At 38.3% G+C, this 21341-nt stretch overlaps 1 protein-coding gene across 3 annotated transcripts in view; it reads left to right on the forward strand.

Moving 5' to 3' along the window:
- Nucleotides 1-21341, forward strand: part of kank4 (KN motif and ankyrin repeat domains 4) — a 162518-nt gene that overhangs the window by 108180 nt on the left and 32997 nt on the right. For 2 of the 3 annotated variants that reach the window (XM_055164838.1, XM_055164837.1), the window contains 2 exons: nt 13219-13292; nt 14992-18297. In XM_055164838.1, coding sequence (XP_055020813.1) covers nt 13277-13292; nt 14992-18297 — 3322 coding nt within the window. In that variant the 5' untranslated portion in view covers nt 13219-13276. Of the gene's footprint in view, nt 1-9204; nt 9310-13218; nt 13293-14991; nt 18298-21341 lie in introns of all 3 variants that reach the window. The other variant, XM_055164839.1, reaches the window with a different exon arrangement.

Here is a 21341-nt window from a genome sequence, read left to right on the forward strand (position 1 = left end):
CTTACTAATCTGAACCATGGACTGTATATATAAATGGAGATAGGTTACTAGGGCTGGGTATCATTAAGAAGCTGCTGACTCGATACAATATATTTCAAATTGATTCGATACGGTACAATAAAAAATAATGGTTAAATGATGGCTGTGATACGAAAAGTCTTTGTTAAACCACTTCTTGTACAACATTAATATGAAAAACAACAATTTTAATCCTCAAAACAGTGAATATGTCAAGTGTGTCACATAAACAAGTCTTCTTCCTCTAAGCAAGCAACTAAACTGTAGCTCTGTAACAAAATAATTTAGTAAAATATACCAAAAAACACTCTTGGCAATATATCGATACTGCAGCCCATGATATTGATACTGTATCATCACATTAAATGATACGATATATTGATATTTCGATATTTTTGCACACCCCTATAGCTCACACACTTGCTGTCGCTTTGTAAATAGGAAGTTAGTATGGTCACGCTTCTGGCTCCATTGGCTCCAATTCACTTACAACTGAAAAAACGTCACCCCTCACTCTGTAATTGGTACTGTCAGTCTCGTCATTTTGGCCGTAAATGTTCATATTAACCCACTCTAGCTATTTTGTCTGTAAATCAAGACATCAACATTAATAACAGACTAATCAAACACCTTCTTTCCCCAGAATCACTCCTGCTAGTGTTAGAAACAGGTTTGGTGGACAGTCTTTCTAAACCAGCTGTTTTCAGTAGGAGCTGTTGGGTAGGCACGACATAGGTGGAGTAAACCAGGAATGATCCCAGGACTGAACCAGGAGGACTAAACCAGGACTAAACATCATTTGTGCTGGATATTTTATATGGCATTAATAAAAACATTTTAAGCAGCCTAAATTTGCGGACATGGTCTTATCTCGCGCACATTTTACACAATTCAAGTTCAAGATTAGTCCTGGTTTAGTCCTGGTTTAGTCCTAGTTTAGTCCTAATTTAGACCTGGTTTAGTCCTGGGTTAGACCTGGTTTAGTCCTGGTTTAGACCTGATTTAGTCCTGGTTTAGTCTTGTGTCCTGATGTTCAATGATGTTAAAAGTAGCCTCAATTAGGCCTGCATGATGTTGGAAATTATTTGCTGTTACAAAATACAATGTTAAAAAAATATTATCAGTTGTTATTGAAACTCATGATTGCCAGAAACACAAAAGATGCATTTACTTCAAAGGAGGGAGGCTTCGCTCCCGATTGGCTCTTTGGTTGTTACTATACTTGCAGTCATAATTCCTAATATGGAACTCTGCTCCAAATTTTCTCCTATAACCACAGGCCTCGAAGAGCTTTATCATACTCCCTTAATCCACTTCTTTATACAGTCTATTATCTAAACACAAACTGTTGTTGAAAATGTGTTGGAAAAGACTAAGAATTTTGAATAGATTCCTAACTTTCTACTAGAATGGATGTGTTTGAGGCTTAATGGTGTAGTAACTATTTTATTGTTAAGTATTGTGTTTACATTGTAGTGAAGCTTCTTATCAAGATATACTTTGTCTTTGGCCAAACTTTTGCATTGTTGTTTAGAATATATGGCATAGTTTTTACTCCAGATGCCCTTTCTGATGTGTTATTCTCCCTAAGCCTAGGAACTCTTTATTTTGTGTTTAATATTGTGTTTGCATTTTAGTGAAGCTCTTTTCTTATCTAAATATACACTGTTTGGCCAAAAGTTTGCGTTGTTGTTTACAGGATATGACTTAGTTTTTACTCCAGATGCCCTTCCTGATGTCTTATCCTCCCTGAACTTGGGAACTCTTTGCTTTGTGTCTGCGTTGTCTCTAAAGTTAGAATTACTACCCCCACTTGTGTTCTGTTAGTTTTCCACGTTGCAAGTATTAGATATACACTGCCAAAACAAGTACATTTGCAAGTATGTTTATTTGTGTGGCTTTTAAATCGTCAAGATGATAACATTGCCAGCGAAAAAAATAAGTCTTATTTAAAACAGAATAGTCATTGGTCTGACATTTCACTCACCCAGCAGCAATAAAACATATAAACAAACCATAAAACAAAGAATTTATAAAAAATAAATAAAAAGAATATTGTATTTATTACATCTCTATTTCACAATATAAAACTGTCTCCTTGCACTTGAAGTAAACAAAAATAATTTGTTTGTCTGGACTCTCAAATAGAAGATAGTAGTTTTCAGCAGTGAACCCATCCACCCTCGATCTCTGGCTGTTTTCCACTGTTTTCCTCTCCCACCAGCCACCTCCTGTCCCCTATTTGTCCAGACCAATTCTATTTCCTGTGCTGTCTTCTGCCTCGGCCTGCTCTATGTCAACGTATTAAACTAATTCAATCTCCTTTACACAGGGCTCCAATGTAACGACCCATGACATTCAATTAATGCCTGCTTTCTCCTTCTTCCGAGGTGGGTTAGCGGCAATCTTTGTGTTTGCGTGTGGGAATTAGTGAGTCAGAGGGTCATTTAAAGAGAGATAAGAATTATTTGAATGTAATTTATATCAGAGCAGCTCTCAGAAATGTTCAAAAAGGCTCTAAGGTCAAAATTTCAGTGTGTTCTTTTGTTTGAAAATAGGAAGGTCATTATTATTTGGTGAATTGGTCATTGAGATTATTCAGGTCCCAATATGATCATAGACATACATGACCATGACAGTTTTAGAAATTACTACCTGACTGATTGTGTCACATTAAAGGTGCTCTACCTGGTTTTTATTGTGTTAAAACATGAAAAACAGAACTATCCCGCACTTACCTTTTTAATTCAGAGCATCCTCATTATTCACAGAGATCCAGAGCGACCGTCACAGTAATGCCAAGTACAATACTAGCATACTAACTGTGCACTTCCTGATTCTCAGACCAGAAAACACATCTTTACCCCAAGAACTGCTTATTCAGTATATCTGTTCAGGGGCAAGTTTTGCTGAAGTATTCAAGAATTACAATTGTTTTTATTTTAGTGCAATATACAGATATTTATTGATGATATGGATAGATGTGGCTGGGTAAAGGCGCAGGATGGGAGGACACAGGGTTCTCTGGAGAGGAGCAGGAAGAGGTTCAGGCCTTTTCCAGCTCCTGAATGTCATATTAACCATTATATTCACCATTCACTAGTTTGATTCCGTAAAACCGGTCACGTAGTAGCAGTGTTTCCCAAACCTTTTTCCTGGGGACCCACATTTCAAAAGTCACAAACTTTCGCAACCCAAGTCAATAGACGTTATTCATAAATACAAAATATGAACAATTAGTATTACTCAAGTTTTGAACAATGAAAAACAGTAATTGAACCAGCAATAAAAGATATCCATAAGTTGCCTATTTGGACATTAAATATAGCCCATTTTTTTCTTTTCAACATTTAATTGAACCAGCAATATTGAATAAAATAGTCAATAAAATAATTGCAAAAAGATTAGAAATTATACAAAACATGTCTTACCATTTCAACCTACGTGCAAATCGTGACAAGCCAGGCCGGCGCCACCTAGTGCCTCCACTCAGTTTCATTTCTCTCCAGCGACTAGGTCAGGAATCGGAATACACTAGACTGTTTGCAAGAACCCCGGAAGTTGTAGACTGCACACTAGCCACGATTCCCGAGATTGAGGATTTAAAGCTTGAACAAAGAGGATATTTGGTGAATTTTATCAAAGGGAAAGACATTATTGCCCTTCTTCCGACGGGATTTGGGAAAAACTTAATATGCCAGTTAGCCACGTTTGCGGTGCATTACATACGTCACGACCAAATAGCAGCGATTGGTTAAATAAAAAAAGTACCCGCCAAATGAAACCGGCTGATGAATCAGGCTAGAACGTGACAAGGCAACCCAAACAATCTCTTGACGTAGAGGAGGGGGGGGATCTTCTAGAAAATGTAAATTAAAAGAAAATTTAAGATTTCGCTGTTATTTGTAATTGTCAGTAACTGTGAATAATTGTTTACTTGCAATGTGTCTACTTAAAAATCACAACACATACATTTTATATTGGGACATCCCTGTTTGAATACTACATCTTCTTGATAGTCTACCTGATATAAGGGTCTCTATGCTGGTGCCATTAAATAACCAGCTTGTCAGTGGAGCTGTATTAACCGTGCTCTGGGTCGGCCCCTGTCTGTCTGCTGGACCACACTACACTGTTGTGGCTGGACAGGCTGTCAGCTTTATTGGACTGCTGCTGAGAGATGCCCCTGTGTCCTTTAAGAGGTTATGAGAGAAACAAGCCCATTATGGAGAGTTATTTTTAGTTGGTTCTCATCGAATGAAATGTATAGTTCTCAAAATACTTTCTAATCTACTGTATATCAGCTAGTTTATATAAGCTCTAGGGTCATACTTGAACAAATTCTTGGTTGATTAAAGACATGCCCTGTTCATCTATTTCTTTACTAAAGGGGGTTCAACTTCCAAAAGATCTCAAATTTTTAATCTGTATTCACAAAATAAATTCAGATACAGAGATTCAGTGTATACAGTATTCAGTCACTCCCAAAAGGCTCCAGCTAACTCATTTCATTATTTCCATTTTTTGCTGTGGTCCACCAAACCTTAAAGTTAATAAAATAACTTAAAACACATCATCAGCCGCTGAATTGATTAAACAACTGTTGGTAGACAGACTTAAAGGTACACTACTTTTGGATTGGGGATCCGTCACCTGGATATGTCATTGCTCTGCCTGGAATTTTCCACAGTATAACATTAAACAGCTCTACCTTACATTTATTCAGTTACAGGTGACTTTATGGCTCAAAATGCATAGACAAACCGGCCTTTTGACTGTGATGTCATGTGGTAATACTTAAAGCACTCCATTGTGTTTTTAAACTCTGTACACCTTGATTAGAATCATTCAGATAATTTCAGCCTTTACTGAACAAATGGTAGCTATCACTACATGACATCACAAGGTGGAACAGAGCATTTTGGCTTTGAAGATGTAGACAGACTAATAATGGAGGATTACTCAAGCATACAGTATATGAATGAAACAAAACACAACCCCAGGTGTGTTTTTGATGAAGTAACAACATTTTAAATCTTACAAGAGTCAACTTTGTGTAATATAGCACCTTTAATCTGCCTCTATATAAATATATTGTCTCCTATACTTTTTTCTGCATAAATGCATGAAGACATGAACTCCCATGCAGGTGTAGTCTTTTGAGTTTAGTTTGGGTCGGATACATAAAGATATGTAATAGTTTTAAGAGCTTTTGTAACTGTGTGTACTAGGGCTGGGTGATATGGAGCAAAAAATATATATTTCAATATAATTTGCAATATCTCTATATGCGATATATATCCCGATATCTGTACAGGAAAAATAACCCCCCCAAACTACTGCAAAAACAAATATGTCAAATTCCACAATATCTTTTGATATTGAAGTGCAAAAGGTAGCCAGTGCTTCTGCACGACACGACTTAGTGGAATATGAGTGTTCTCTCTGTGACAGAGGATGTGCTTCTGATGGCCTTGTCTGTAAATGGTGGAAAAGGTTTGTGGTGCTAGAAGCTTTTCATTGGCACCAACTTTCGGCGTTCACGGCGGTATGAATGAGACACAAGCAAGAAAAATTGGGGAGGCGGGGGTGTGCACAGAGAAGGCAAACAAGCGAAGCGGCAAAATCAGAATTAAATATAAGCATTATATCAATATATATGATATGTCAGAATCCATATCGAGTTTAAAAAATATGGAGATATATTTAAAATATCGAGATATCGTCCACCCCTAATGTGTACTACATTTGTATAGAAATATTCTTTGCAAGTCAGTTACATTTGACCCTTTTGCTTTCAGCTCATCCCAAATTGTATAATGTATGCTACAATAATAGACCTGTGTATACAAACAGCATTATATCTCATGATGTTTTAATCTCTACATATCAAACAAACAATCCAGCATCATTATGCTTTTGTTGACCTTCCTTGTGGCGATCTGCTTCAGAAGTGTCTTTTAATTATAATACGGTGAAACAGGGCTGTGTGTGCTCTGGGGGCCACTGTCTCTCTCATTAGACAGATTCTTTACTCTCCTCAGACTGAACATCATTACCAGGATGTTTCTCTGCTACATCAGAGCCTCACAGTCATTTTTACCCAATAACAGGACAGCAGGGAGTAAGTGTAATTATCACAAAGCAAAGACTGCAATTATTTAGGTAGTACAATCATCTGTAAACAACCAAATATCATGCCTTTTTATTACAAAGAAAAACATCTTTAGTATAGCCCTCTACAAACATGTTCAGAAATGAGCGGGTTTTTTTCTCAATTTGTCTGTTTAATCCCTCAGCCGTCTAGATAGGCTCCATGGCAAAAAAAGAAATTCAATTCTGGAACTGTGCAATAGACAAAGAGACAGGCTCCATAGCAAAAAACAAATCAGTTCCGTCAACTGTATAATAGACGAAGAGACAAAATAAGCAAATAGATGTGTTGGTTTCCGAGTAGTTTCATTGTAGTTAGCTCCTCCCTTCAGTCAGATATGAATAAGATAGTGTCCACCAGCAATCTGACCAGAACTGCTTGGATGAGCTTCGAAAAAACCTTTATCCAGTTGACAGAATTAAATTTTCTTTTTGCTATATTCTTCTCTCGGTTGTTAATGTTCTTGGAATATGTTTAAAATGAGCACAGAATAATTTTGAAACCATAAATCACAAATCTAATCACAATGTGTCAGAAAAATTGCATTTTTTTCCCCCTAAAATTCTGCAGGCATATTTGATTTTTTTTTTATGCCATTTTACTGGATTTTTGAGTTTATTATTTTCGTTCTGTCAGACCTAGAGCCAGTGCCTTAATGAGTCTCTCTGGTGCGCTTGGGATTCAGAATACACACTTCTCCAATACTTAACAAAGATGTGGGTCTGGTCACTGGTGAATCGCTCTAAATTCAGAAGAGCGTGATTGACAGGTGGATTAACCAATCAGAAACACACATGGTGGGTTGGCATCAAATCAAATATGGAAAATATATCTCAAGAGGCTAAAAAACATCACAGATTTCTGCAGAATCAATTAACTAAGCACTACATTTTGTTAATCTGAGGTGAGAGAAGTTAAATTTTTCACTTTTTAGTTTCACATCCAGAGAGAGTTTTTCAGATTTGCCAGGCAACTCTATGGCCCTTGCATGTATTCTTGTCACATAATTGTCATTTCTCACTCCTTTTTATAAACCGCCACTTTCTGTTTTCCTTCCCACCTCTCCACATTTCTGTTTTGATAATGATCTAATTAAGAGAACGCTTTTGTTGCCTGCCCACTGTGTACAGTTTCCAGCAGAGTCCGCCTGCACTCTGCAATTACTAGTAACATTTGTCTGTACCAAAACCGACTAATTAGGCCTTAAGGAAAAAGAACTGACCTGAAAATATGTGTGAATAGGGCCATTGCTTTCTGCCCTCCATGGATGCATTGGTAAATGGTTGTCAAGTACGACTGCATGAAAAAAAATAAAAATAGAATAATTAAAGGTGCATTATGTAACTTTTGTGAAGGGTCCGTCACCTGCTTTTCTCCATGAAGATGTTATTGCACTCTCTGAAATATTTTACAGTATGGCATTAAACCTTTCTGTCTTCATGGCAACCAAACCAGGCCAAGTTACAGGTCAGATCTGTGGAGAGACGACCTCCAGACCCCCAGAATGCTTGTTTTTCTAGGTATTTTTGAGCTATAAATGCAACTGTAATTAAATAAATGTAAGGTAGAGCTGCTTAATGTCATATTGTGGAGCATTTTAAGTAGAGCAATGACATATCCATAGACACAAGAAGGTGATGGACCCCCTACCAAAAAGATACATAGTGCACTTTCAGGATTTTTGAGACAAGACTTGCGATTAAATTTGCTCTTTGTGTTTTAATTATAGGATTCTGTTCAAAGTTCACATTTGAAACACACCCTGAAGAACTGACTAACTAAAACAAGAATCACATTTTCATAACATGTTTAAAGAAATCTAAACTACAGGGTTAGTACAATTTATGCAAAAGATGACATGATGCTATTTTGTTTGTGTAAAAAAAATATATACTTTAAAGGTCCTATATTACGTAAAATTTACTCTTGTGAGCTTTAAGCCATGCTTTAATACTGTTACCTTCTGCAAAAATATTAATAATTAGTCTTTTATAATTAGTCTGTCTACATCTCCAAAGCTCAAAATAATCTGTTCCACCTTGTTATGTCATGTACTTTTCAAGTTAACAGCTACATTTTAATTTTAGTTCAGGAGAGATTGCCAATTCCAGGGCTGAAATGATCCAAATGATTCTAGTGAAGATATATTTAAAAACACAGGAGGAGCACTTCCTGTATCACCACTTGACATCAAAATAGAATCGAGTGCTTTCAGTGTGAGAGAAGAACTCAGCCTAAATATGCAGGGTTTGTGCGTTAAACTTACGGTATGTGAATGAAATAAAACACAATTCTAGGTCTGTTTTTGATGAGGAAACAACATTATAACATAGATCAGAAAATAATCAAATATGGGCTCTGTAAAAATGGCACCCTTTATGATTTTCTTACTGTGTCCATTCAAATTCTTGTATGATTAATCTTAATGCCCTATTGTCAAAGTATCAATCACCCGCTGTCAACCATGTGCCAGTGCTGTACAGTTTTGTCTCTATCTGTTCAGATGTGACAACAGGGCTCCTCCAGGTCACTAGCCAGGCTCTTTATTAAAGCCTCATGTACGGGGACAGAAATAGGGAACAAATAGGGCTTGTCATGGTTTAGGTCCGGAGGTGGATCGAGCTGTCATGTTGATTGATTACTGTGCCAGTCCGTGAAATGCTTGTCTTGCAAAATGTCAGCTCTCCCGGAAACACCAAATGCTGCCTGTAATTCACTCCAAACTATATCTGCAGGAAGAAGCAATCACAATATCTACTCTGAAACTTCCTAAAAATATCGATTCGCTAAGTGGATTGCGAGTATTATTACTGCGACTTTGACAAATCACCCAAGTTAAAGGGGCATTGGGTAGCTTTTTGGTAGAACATCCATCACCTGCTTGTTTCTATGAATATGTCATTGCTCTGCCTGGAATGTTCCACAGTATGACATTAAGCCGCTCTACATTACAGGCACTCTGACTATGAGCAGGGTTGCCTCTCCACAGATCTGAGCTGTAACTTGGTCTGGTTTGGTCTCCATGGTGATAGGAAGCCCATACTGTGAAACATTCCAAATGAAGCAATAACATCTCCGTGAAGAAAAGCATTTGACGGACCCTCCACCAGAAAAGTTACACAATGCATCTTTTAAAGGTTAGTGGGTTGATTCCTGCTCAGACCAGTGCATATAGTTGTTGTGTGCTTGAGCAAGGCACTTCACCGTCTTTGCCTATGTGTAAACGAGACGTGTGTGAGTGGCTGGTAGTGGTCGGAAGCGGCAGATGGTGCAGATTGGCAGCTTTGCTTTTGGCAGTCTACCCCAGGGTGCAGTGGTTAAAGAAGTAACTTGGCATCACCTGTTGTAGAGTGAATGAATAATGCAGTATTAAGTGTGTTTAAGTGTTCAAAATGCACTATAAATCAAAAGTTATTAGTATTCATGTGTGAGGTGTTTACTGCTATGATTTAATACCTCCTTCTACAATGGCTCATTAGATCATTCCACTTACATAACTGCTTTTAATATACTTCCATTATCTTCTTAGACTTTTTATTACTTCAATACTGACTCATCTATTGTAAGTACTACAGTTAAACTACTATTCTTACAAATACTGCTATTACTGCTGCTATGATTTGTATTATTAATTAGAGATGATGATATGTTTTTTCATGGCTGATGTTGATACTGATATTTTTGGGCTGATTTTGGTCATTTTTGCCAAATTATGTTATTTTAATTTCTGCCAAACTCACCTACAGTCCCTTTTTTTAACCACAAACCTTCAACAGGGCTACATAGTCACATTTTTAGCAGTTATCTATTTGCATTAAAGTGTTCAAATAAAGTTTGAATGTTCTCTTTAGGCAGCAGGTTGGCCAAAAAAAAAAAAAAGGTCATGGGCATGTGCTGGATATTTAAGACCAATAGCCAGTTCACTAAAAAGTGCAAATATTGGCCAATAACTGATAAATCGGGTTGGTTATTAATAGTATTACGAGAAGCATATTGTTGAAAACTGTGAACTGGACTCATTATACTTCTTACACTGTATTTACCTCTGTTTTTATGTCATGTTGTTGTGTTACATGCTTTAAGTACATCAATAGTGCATACTAGTATGTACTTCAGTATTTGCACTTTATGAATTTCACTGATACTATTTGCACTTGTTGTATAAATGCTGTAAATGTAATTTTGTTGTTACTGTAACAAAGACAATAAATCCTTGAATTTTAATCTTGAAATCACCCATCTTTCCCACAATTACTACAAATTTGTATTCACCTTATACTTCCTAATACTTACCTGACTTACTACTACTACTACTACTACCACATTCTTATATTGTGGTGAATTTGTTGCCCACCTTTCAACTAGGGTCAAGGGTTAATCAAATCTGGTAAATTGCTTGAGTAACAGTTTCGGGCAGTACTCCAGGAGCTGAGTCAGCACAACACTTATTATGTTTTAATGAATACCTGAATGAAATGTTAACGTAATCAATTACAGCCCCTCTTCTGTCAAATGCAATTGTGTGTGCCATTTGGAAATATCATTAGGTGGAGAATTGTGCTGGAATTTGATTAGGGACTTCAAATGGCTTTCTGTGTGGTCAGGAGTCTGCTATTGTGAAATGTGTTCAGAGTTTTTAAGATGGTCTTTTGATGCTGTGTGGGCAAAGCTGTAAGTTCCTATTCTGTTTCTTGACATCAAAGTAATCATTTTAAAAGCAGAGAACAGCCTGTGTCTGAAATCCCGTGAGGATCTTTTTATTTATATAATTTTACAAAGCGCACACCCAGGTATACTGTAGACTTAAATGTCAAGTGACAAAGGGATTTCCAATGCAGATGGAGCTCTTGTCACATTTGCTATTAATAGAACAAAGCTGTTAAACTGTGTTATAAAAAAGTTTTTAAGTTAAGTTATAATTTGAAACGTGTAATTATCTGCCTGTCTGAATTATGGATGTGCTCGCCCTAGCACATACACCGTATCAAAAGTGGGACTAAACTGGGAGCAAACCCAGAAATAAACCTGGACTATACCAGGACTAAACCCGGACTTGAACTAGAGCAACCCATGTATGTAGCAGGACTAATCTGGGCTCAGACCATGGCCATCCATATGTTATTGTTTTAGTTATAATGTTCCAGAGTATAGTTCCAAGTTTCAAGTATATACTGTATTTAAATGTACAAAACCAAATGCCACCATCAGGTTAAGTAACAGGTCAGATCTATGGAGGGGTAAGCTCATCCACAGTAAAAAAGACACCTATCATGAGTTTCAGAGTGATGAAAATTTGAATAAAAATTCTAGCCATAATAATTAAAACCAAAATGTTCTATCTTTTGTATAGGTAAATATCCTCAAAATGTTGCCCACAGACAGGAAGCTGAAGCCTATAAATAACTTCATTGATTAAATGCAAGACAGATGTATATTACTATACTGTGTAACATTCCTGACTAAGAAATAACGTCTCCGTGGAGATGCAGGTGGTGGAAAGCCCACAAGAAAAGTTACATAATCATACACTGTATAAAGAAGTGGACTAAGGGAGTGTGACGTCACCCATTGCTTTTGGCCCAAGTCAAATGAAGCTCACGAGGCTAACGGTTACAGGGGTGAATTTGGTGTCGAGCTCCATATTAGGAATAGGAATTTATTAACAGACAAAGTAAAAACACCAGGATCATTTAGAGCGAGTTAATACGAACATTTGAAGCCCAAAGGGGAGAGAGGGGTGACAATATTCCACTTCCATTTGGAACATGCTGCCTACCGTGTTAGCTGTGTTCAGTTATATACACAGTCTATATACATAACACATATTTTGTTAGTATGATTTTAAAACTAATTTGTTGTTCTACTATGACTCTAGCTGTTATATCTTGTGCTTTAAAAAGTTTGTAATCGTGCAATAATTTCGGAGATGTAATAAATCATGTTTCCAGATGAATACAGACAGCATTCATTTGCACCTTCTCATATGTCTGAACTCTAACACTTATTAAGCTGCAGCCTCGGGCCCTCAGAGCAGCCCTTTGTCTTTAATATTGCATATTTTCTCTACTGAAGCAAATGTGCATGGAAATAGCGTGAATAATGTGGGCCTATTTGCTAAACAGCCTTGGAGCTTGCGTTTAGCCATAAGGGTTTTGAGGTTCATTTAATACGGATTCAAATAGTGTGGTTCATTCAAGGTTGGGTGGGCTCTCTTGTGTTTTTTATCACTATTGGATATTTCATTAGTGTGCTCATTGTAATCCTTTAACGTTTTGATTATTTCTATTTTGATTAAACTGAAAAGTAACTCCAGTTTTGTGGCTTCGTCAACTGGAACAAATGATACAAGTGGTTTTGAATGGACCATGTTCCAGTCCATGTGTTATGTTAAGTGTTGAATTTACAATAGCTTTTCAGTCTATCAGATACATATGTTTTTGTTCATTGAAAAATATGTTAATTCATTCTATACAGTGGTGCATCTTATTGCTTCTGTGGCTTAGTTGGAATTAAATAGCTTTTACCATCTGCTGTCAGACTGTTAATTCTGTTATTGTTAACCCTGCATAATGTATTTATACGTTTGGCTACAACAAAAACACCATGTGCATCATTGCCACATGTTTATTTAAAGGTGCATTGCTAAAATTTCAAGTGGAAGGTCCGTCATCTGGTTATCACCATGGAGATGTTGTTGCTTTCCCTTGGTATGTGCCACAATATGACATTGAGCATATCTATTTCCATGGTAACAAGCAAGATTTGTGGAGATGTTACACTGCTTACTGTGTGAATGCATGAACTAAGGAGCAATAAAAACACCTGTAACTTGTATTTTATTCAATGTATTAAATGTAAGACTGTAAAACATTCAAGGCAAAGCGATATCATTTCCTAGAGACAAGCGAGTGGCAAAGTCACCATCCAAGTTACACACTGCATCTTTAAAGTGACTATTATTTCAATGATTATCTCTGCACATCTCCACAAAAGTTATATTTGTGAGAGTCAATATTTTAAACTCTTTTTCTTTCTTTTTTTTCCAGGCTGCCTGCTCCAACTGCGCTAAACACAAATCAATGACTGAACACTCTCCCTCCCATTATGGACAAGAAAAGTGGTAGGTATCGCTGTTGCCTGTGAATGTATCTGTGCGGTGTTTCTTAGTTTATCCTCTAATTCACCGGACGAGGGTGACCTGGGGTGTTTTTTTATGTTTATTGATTTTTTATTTTCCATTTAACAACACAAACAAAAATAAATGAGACACATGAATATAATAATGATAGTAAAAGAGGCGGTACAAAAAACAAAAAACGGTAATAATAATAATCATAATCATAATTTGAAAGTTAAAGACTATAAAAAGAAAGGGTTAGACAGAAAAAAAATAGAATAAATAAATAAACAAACTTAGACAAACTTTATTGATCCACCAGAGAAATTATTCAGACACAGCTAACACATACTCATATATCCTATAACAACAAAGAGCAAAAATATAAATGGTAATAATACATTCTAAATAAATGACAAAAATTGCAAGAAACTGGGGTCAAAAAGGCATAAGTATAGAAATATATATGTACAAGTAAAAATAAAATATAGAAATAAAGTAGCAGGGGAGTCAACAGGGGGGACAAATGGGTATTTTTTCCTGGGCCCTGGGATCGTAAGGGCCCAGAATTGGAAACTCTGTCTATTAATTAATATTAGAGGGAAGCCCATGTGATTCTTCTTGCCCTGGGCTCCCAAATTTCTGTCGGACCTGATAATTTGTAATAATAGCTATAATTAATAAATAAAAATTTTAAAAAACTAGGCCTTGTGTTGGTTTGTGGTTGGTTTGTGTTGTGAGGTAAGTTGTGAGCAGTTGACTCATGCCTCATGCCTCACTCACACTTGCATGCAGATCGGCTTTATTTCCTCCAGGTGATCACCGCCCACTGTCTCTCACAGTGTGTGTAGCATTTAGCATGCAGATGAGTTTACTTTGGCGCAATCACTGCATGATAATTGCTTCCCGGTAAGTGATATGGTTTTACATAATGAAGCACCATGTGTGATCCTGGGGCAGCCTGTCTGTACAAATGGTGCATGCGAATAATAACTGATCACTATCTGTTTGTTTGGTGGTGTGGATTTTGTCACGGAGCATATGTATAATTGTATCATTAAAGGGTGTGCAAAAATATTCAAATGTCATATTGATACCGTATCAAAATATCAGTTGTTGTATTGATATATATTTCCAATATTTTTTGGTACATTTCACTAAATTATTTTGTGACAGCACTACAATTGTGTTACTTGTTTAGAGGAAGTAAACACATTTGACATATTCACTGTTTTGATGATTAAAATTATGTGTTTCTTTGCACAGGTAGTGGTTTACCAAAGACTTTTAACATTACAGAAATGATTTGGCTTTTTTTAACTCATATTGTACTGTATCAAATCGAAAGCCCACTGTATCGACATACATATTGTACTGTTGTCGATATATCGAGGTATGTATTATATTGGATAATTTAAATCCAAATCCACTTTATTTATAGAAGAGCACATCTTACAAACACAGCAGTTTCCAAAGTGCTGCACAGTGACAACAAAAGGTATAACTGCTAAAAATGCGATCATCATACTAGTCCTAAAACAATAAAACCTGTATAAAATTATATGAAAGTAATTCTTAATGATACGCAGCTCTAGTATCATTGTTATTTCCATTTCTCTCTGTGTGTGTGGTTATTTGTAATAGTACAAGTGGTGGAAGGACATGTATAGATTTTTGTATTGATTTCTCCTTTTCCCCACAGCCAATGGTGTTCAGGCCAAGAGCAGTGAGGCGGGGGTTCAGAGGAAGCAGCTGCCCTACTCAGTGGAGACTCCTTATGGCTTCCACCTGGACCTCGACTTTCTCAAATATGTCGATGATATTGAAAAAGGCAACACCATAAAAAGAGTCCACATCCAGAGACGGATAAAAGGCCCACCCAAATTTAGCACATTGCCCCGGAACTTCAGCCTGCCTGGACATGGGGTCAGACCTGCTCCGAAGGAAACCACCGCATGGTCTGGGACATCCACTCTGGGACCCAAACCAAAATCCAGAGTGACAGAAGTCCAGCAGATATTTGACTTCAGAAGTGAATTGGGGTCTACAAGTCAGAGTAGCAGGGGCTTAACAAATCAGGGCTATGTCTCACCAAAACCACGCGACGAGACGAGCGTTGGCTCCCGTCTTGATGAGAAGTCAACAGCAGAGTTACAAAACCGACCAAACTTACTCCGAGCATCCAGCATGCCCATTACTTTGCAGCAAAGAAAAGGCTCTGATTCAAGTAGTCCAGTTTTGGTCACTCCAGAAAATGGCTCTTCAGAAAATATGTTTCGTGCTTCGCCTGATGTCACAGAACGGCGCATTCCCCAAGATCGGACAGGGCTTCACCAACAGATCACCGTAGCTCTGAAACGCGTCAGAGAGTTAGAAGAACAGGTCAAAACTATACCAGAATTAAAGGCACAGATATCTGCACTGAGAGAGGAAAGGGAGAAGTTACTTTTACAGCTCCAAGCTCAGATGAAAGCCAGAGTTGCAGCTGAAAGTAAAGATACAGGGACACACAGTCAACAACAAGGACAGCGACCATCACAAGAGCTTAAATTAGCTTTGACAACACAGACCCTAGAGACCAAACCTGGGACAGAGAAGGATGAGGGCGAAGCAAAGACTGACAAAGTGAGACCAAAAGAGGCTGAAACTAGTAAACTCTCAGAGGCAGAAATCAAAAGCGAACAATCCAGCAAAGAACAAGACACATTACAGAGTTCAACTGAGCATTCAGCACAAAAGCAATCACAGGAGGTAATATCACTTAGGGAGACTGTGGAAGATACAAAGATTAACAGCTGCCAACATGTCAGCCCGGAGAAAGCGAAAACTGACGAGGTAGATAGTGTTGAGGAACTGCAAGAAAAGTTAAGAATACTTGAGACCAAACTTTCAAAGGCTACAGATGATTTAGAAAGAACTAGTTCGCTATTGAAAAGGCAGATAGAAGAAAATAAGGCAAAAGAGGAGAAAATTTTGCAGTTGAGCGAAGGGATGAGGGTGGAAGTGTGTAGTCCAGAAATGGTGGAGCGTCCGAGGAGGGAAAGCATTGACACAGGGACGATTACAGAAAGAGTGGACATGTCCAATCAGGAGACAGAAACAGAACCGCATAGCACAGTGGACCAAGGGACAGATACGGACAAAATCTGCGTGGAAGTATGCTTTCCCCAACCAGCAGCAGAAAGTGTAGATCAGAGAGTAGACGCAAACCAAGTCCACACTCAAATGACAGAAATTGCGGTTGAAGCAGTTGTGATGACTCCACCAAGACCGAGAGCGAATAGCATGGAAAGAAGTACAGAAACTGAGAGGGTAATAACTCAAGACCAGACCACGGAAACTCCAGTGGCTGAAAGGGTTAACCAGGTGACCGAAACGGAAACTGGGAACAATCATCCGATAAGACCAAGAACCAGCAGTGTAGACAGGGGGACTGTTACAGAGAGGGTGGGTACAGTGGATAGGGTGACTGAGACAGAGGCAGCGCCAAGGACAGACCAGCAAACTGAAACTGAGATGGTGAGGAGACTTGATAATAACCCAGCAAGACATGTAGAAACGCATGTAGAACAGCGTGTAGAGGTTCAAGAGAGGGAAATTGTAAGTACTGAAATGGTGGTAGAAGTGGAGGCCGTTGTCAGTCAGACAGAGGAGGTGATGAACGAAAGTCAAGCAATACAAGAAGCAAGCAAGATTGTTGAAAGTGTAGTGGCAGAGAGTTTAGTTGAGGTTGCAGAAACCAAAATAGAACAGTCAATTTTAGAGATGGAAAAGAAAGTCGATGAGTCTATAGTTGTAGATTCAAGTAGTGTTGCAGCTAAAGATGTGGAACCAAAAGTCGAAGAAAAGATTGTGGAAAGTAAGGAAGAAAGCAAAGAACCTAGTGATGAAAAAGCTGAAGTAACAGAGGTAACTGAGACTAAAGTGGGTGTAGTGGATAAAACAGTGAAAAAACAGGAAGTGGAAGTGGTCCGACCCAAAGTTAAAGAACCTGTGTCCGCTGATAAGGTGGTTGAAACTCCTAAAACAACAGCTCCTGTGAGACCCCAAAGAGGTAGAAGACCTTCAAATGAGCAGCCCCAACCTGCACCCACACAACCTCAGCCCGCACCTGTCCGACCACGTAGGGTATCCATGGAAACGCAAGCAGCCCAGCCAACCCCAGTGCAAAAAACTACACCGTCCCAAGAACAGATATCCACTACCATCACTACTTCTCAACCTACCGTTCCAACTTCCTCACAAGTCCAAGAGCCCCCAAAAGTCACGCCTGTGCCTCAAGCTAAAGACAAAGTGGCAAATCAGGAACAAACTCCGTCCAAACCTCAAACAAAAAGTGAAGTTACAACTCGTCCTAAGTCTATCCAATCTCAAACCTCAGCAACCAGAAGGAACTCGAAAGAAGTCAAAGCTCCACAAAAGGTGTCTAGTGTCACCCAGCCCACTTCACGAACAACACGCCAGGGATCACAAGACGTCCCAGCTCAGGGTTCTAGGAGAAGTTCAGGCGGAGATGCTCAAACGCAGAAAGAAGGGAGTGAGACCCAGCCAGTCCGTAGAGGCTCTAGTGAAGCAGCTCAACGCCGTGGTTCAGGAGAGGGCCAGGGTTCACGTCGGGACAGTGCAGAAACACAACGCAAAATGTCAAGCGATTCTCCGACTTCACCAGCTGCCCTGGGACAGGTGGTAACGCGCCTCACAGGGCTTTTGGGTGAACAGTGGGCACAGCTAGGGAGTTCAGGAACACAGCAACAGACAGTCAATCAGCAGGAGACTCCAAGTGCTCCAAAGCAGACAGCGGGGAAGAAAGCTGAGCCAGTAAAAGGGACTGGAACCAAACCAGCAGGAAAGGCAACCCCCGCCAGTGCAGCAGGTAAACCAGCGGGGAAACCAGCCCCATCCAAGATGAGCTCCATCCAGAGTCAGTTGGTCAGCTCTCTCAGCGTCCTTTCGGCCTTCTACTCCCCGGCCCAGAAAGCAGCAGCAGCCAGCAAGCAGCAAGAGCAAGGTAAGTCTGCCTTTCATATTTGACCCTTTCCAGTGCATTAAGCATTATGTCTCCCTCACTGTCTAGTAGTCGCATAAGCAAATTCCTATTTACAATATAGGGCAGAGAAATAAATTGCATTTAAATTACACAGTTCTTACTTACAATGGCATAGCTTACAAAATTAAGGAAGACTTATGCTTTTTTTCAGGTATTTAGTATTATACAACATTATTTCACATTATCTTCATCGTAAACAGTTTAGTGGGTGGAGACAGGGGGTAAGTAAAAACTAAAATTTTTAGAGCACATAAGCCTCCAATGCAGAATAATGCAAAATTACTCACATGTATGACTCAATAAAACAGAGTTACAAGCACATAAAAGTTTTACACAATATGTTGCCTTTAAACACCAGCACTGGGGGCAGTGTCTTAGAACACATCAGTACAAAATTTTGTAAATCTTAAAATTTCATTTTGTACTATAATGGAAAAAGTTGTATACTTTTTCCCCAAGGATATAGAGCAACAAACTCAACTTGTTTAACAGTATTATCTCTTAAGCATTTTGAGATAGAGATTAAGTAGAGCATAGCAATCATTACCCATTATATTGTACAAAACTCAAAGTAAAATGCTGTCTCTCCCTCCCCCTCTGGTGCAGAACTGCTTTTAGATGCTTCATTATCTGCTGCTCAGTGCCAGACATCCAATAAGTGTTATGAACCATATAATTTAGTGTCCCTTCTACCTACTCCTTCCCCCACACATTATTTATTGACAGAATGCACAGTAAGGAAGCACTTCTAATGATCAGCCTCCAACAAATCATTTCCTTGGCCCTGCGCACCAGGCACTATTGCTTTCATAAACATAAACCAAAGTGCATTGACATGTGACTGTGTAAGCATCACATGGTTAATGCAATGTCTTATGTATTCCTGATGCCTGTCCATTCTTCTTCTGGCTTGAGGGCTGCAGCTATGCTATCATTCACATGTGTTCACAGTTCATTTGAAGTTCAGTGAGGGAGTTATGCACTTGGAGACTTCTTTTAAGTGCAAAATATACTGTGCGTAATGCCTCTAGAGATGGTAATATATATGGAACAGCTTTGTGGTTAAACAGTGGTCATTTACAATTTAAATCCTTTATCATACATGACATATTGTGTAATACAAGAACAATTGTGTATCATAGCACCTAAGATCACTGTCATTGTAGTTTAGAGATTCATATTAAAAGGGCACTGTGTAACCTTTATTGTCTGCTTGCTATCTGCTTGTCTCCAAGGAGATATTATTGCCTATAGAATGTTCCACAGTATGGTTTTTATTGCTCAAATGCCTTGAAAATATGCTGTCAGCGAGGTCACCTCTCCACAGTTCTGGCTTGTAACTTCACCTAGTTGCGCCACCTTCTTGTCTTCATGGAGATAACTTTAATATTATATTGTGGAACTTTTTAGGCAAAGCAACATCTCTATGGATACAATCACGTGGCAGACTTTATACGAGAAAGGTTACATAGGACAGCTTTAATACATTCAAAATGAACTGAATGACTCACAAGAAATATAACATGAAGGGTACTAGACTGCAATCATGAAAAACAACATTTCATCACACTAAATATTAGTTTTCGTGCATATACCTAAACTCCTAGTCCAGAATAAACTTACATTGAAAAGTGCATATTTTAAGAGTTTGTTTATGTATGGTAAATCTTCCTAGCAGAAAGTCATTTAAATACTGCCTACACTCTCTTTTCTCCCTGTCTTGTTTTCCCCTGAGAGACTGCGTATCTAAAAACATTATTCCTGTGAGATGGTGACTGCATCCTTATTTGAGCTCATGTTTTTGGGCCAATGCCAAATCTTTGTACCAGTCAGCCTTAACACCTTATCTGCTCTAAGTCACATCTTAAATACGGGAATAGAGGAGTCAAACTTGAGTCAGCAAAAACACAATTCTCAATCAATTACAGTGTACTTAGATCAGTAGGCCTGGCAGCGTCAAGGTTGTATCATGTCAATAAAGCTTATGTTATGACCTGTGCATACTGAAGAATGCCCTCTAGTACAAGAACAAGCACAAGATGAGCCTTGTGTGAAATTGACAAAGCTGTAGTGTAGAGTGTAGTCCATAATTATATAAACAACATAGTGTTTGGATACTTTAGATGTAATGGCTGCGAGTGAGGAGCTATTTACTGCAGTATAATGTCCTCTGAAAATGACAAATTATCCCAATTACGCAAGGCCTTATCATTTGTAAAACCTGCTAACCCTGTAGATTAGACGTAACATGATTTATGATTGTAGTCAAAGTTGCTCAGAGTAGATAAATTCAGGCAAGGTTCTAAATAATAAAGTAATCACCTTCAAATATGATTCTCAACAAAACTCAAATGTCAGACTTAAATGCAGACTACATACAGGAAGTAACTTTACTGCATATTGATAATTATATGGACTGCCAGCTTCTCCAGGAATGTCTCCTACCTGCTGGGACACAATGTGAGCTATCAAAAGAAATTCACAAAAGGTTTCTCCTCACCTACGGTACATTCTAAAATATAACATACTAAAATATATTTAGTTTGCCTTGAATTTCTACACATACAAACAGTTAAATGTGCACTTTTCTGGTGGAGGGTGTGGCACCTGCTTGCAGAGGTGGGGACTTGCAAGTTGTGAATCGGACTGGAGTCAGACTTGAGTTACTGTTTTTAAGACTTGAGACTTGATAAATTTTACTAAAACTTGAGATTTGACTTGGACTTGAAGGTCAGTGACTTGGGACTTGACTCAGACTTGAGGCCTGTGACTTGAGAAGACTTGAGAAGCACTTTTAAATCTAATTTCTTTCTATTTTGACCGTAATGATTCACACTAAGATCTTGTCAAGATATTTAAAAAGGAAAAACTAAATTAAATTCTACAACTTATATACTCTATAAATACTCACATACAAATATACTAGGATGTTTTTTAAGTACTTTGGTTTAAAGAGTTGAAATGACTTGAAGCTCAAAGCTGATGACTTGGACTTGACTTGAACT

This window comes from Boleophthalmus pectinirostris, unplaced genomic scaffold (assembly GCF_026225935.1).
Source record: "Boleophthalmus pectinirostris isolate CB_2022bp ecotype Guang Dong unplaced genomic scaffold, ASM2622593v1 HiC_scaffold_7, whole genome shotgun sequence".
NCBI classification, from domain to species: Eukaryota; Metazoa; Chordata; class Actinopteri; order Gobiiformes; family Gobiidae; genus Boleophthalmus; species Boleophthalmus pectinirostris.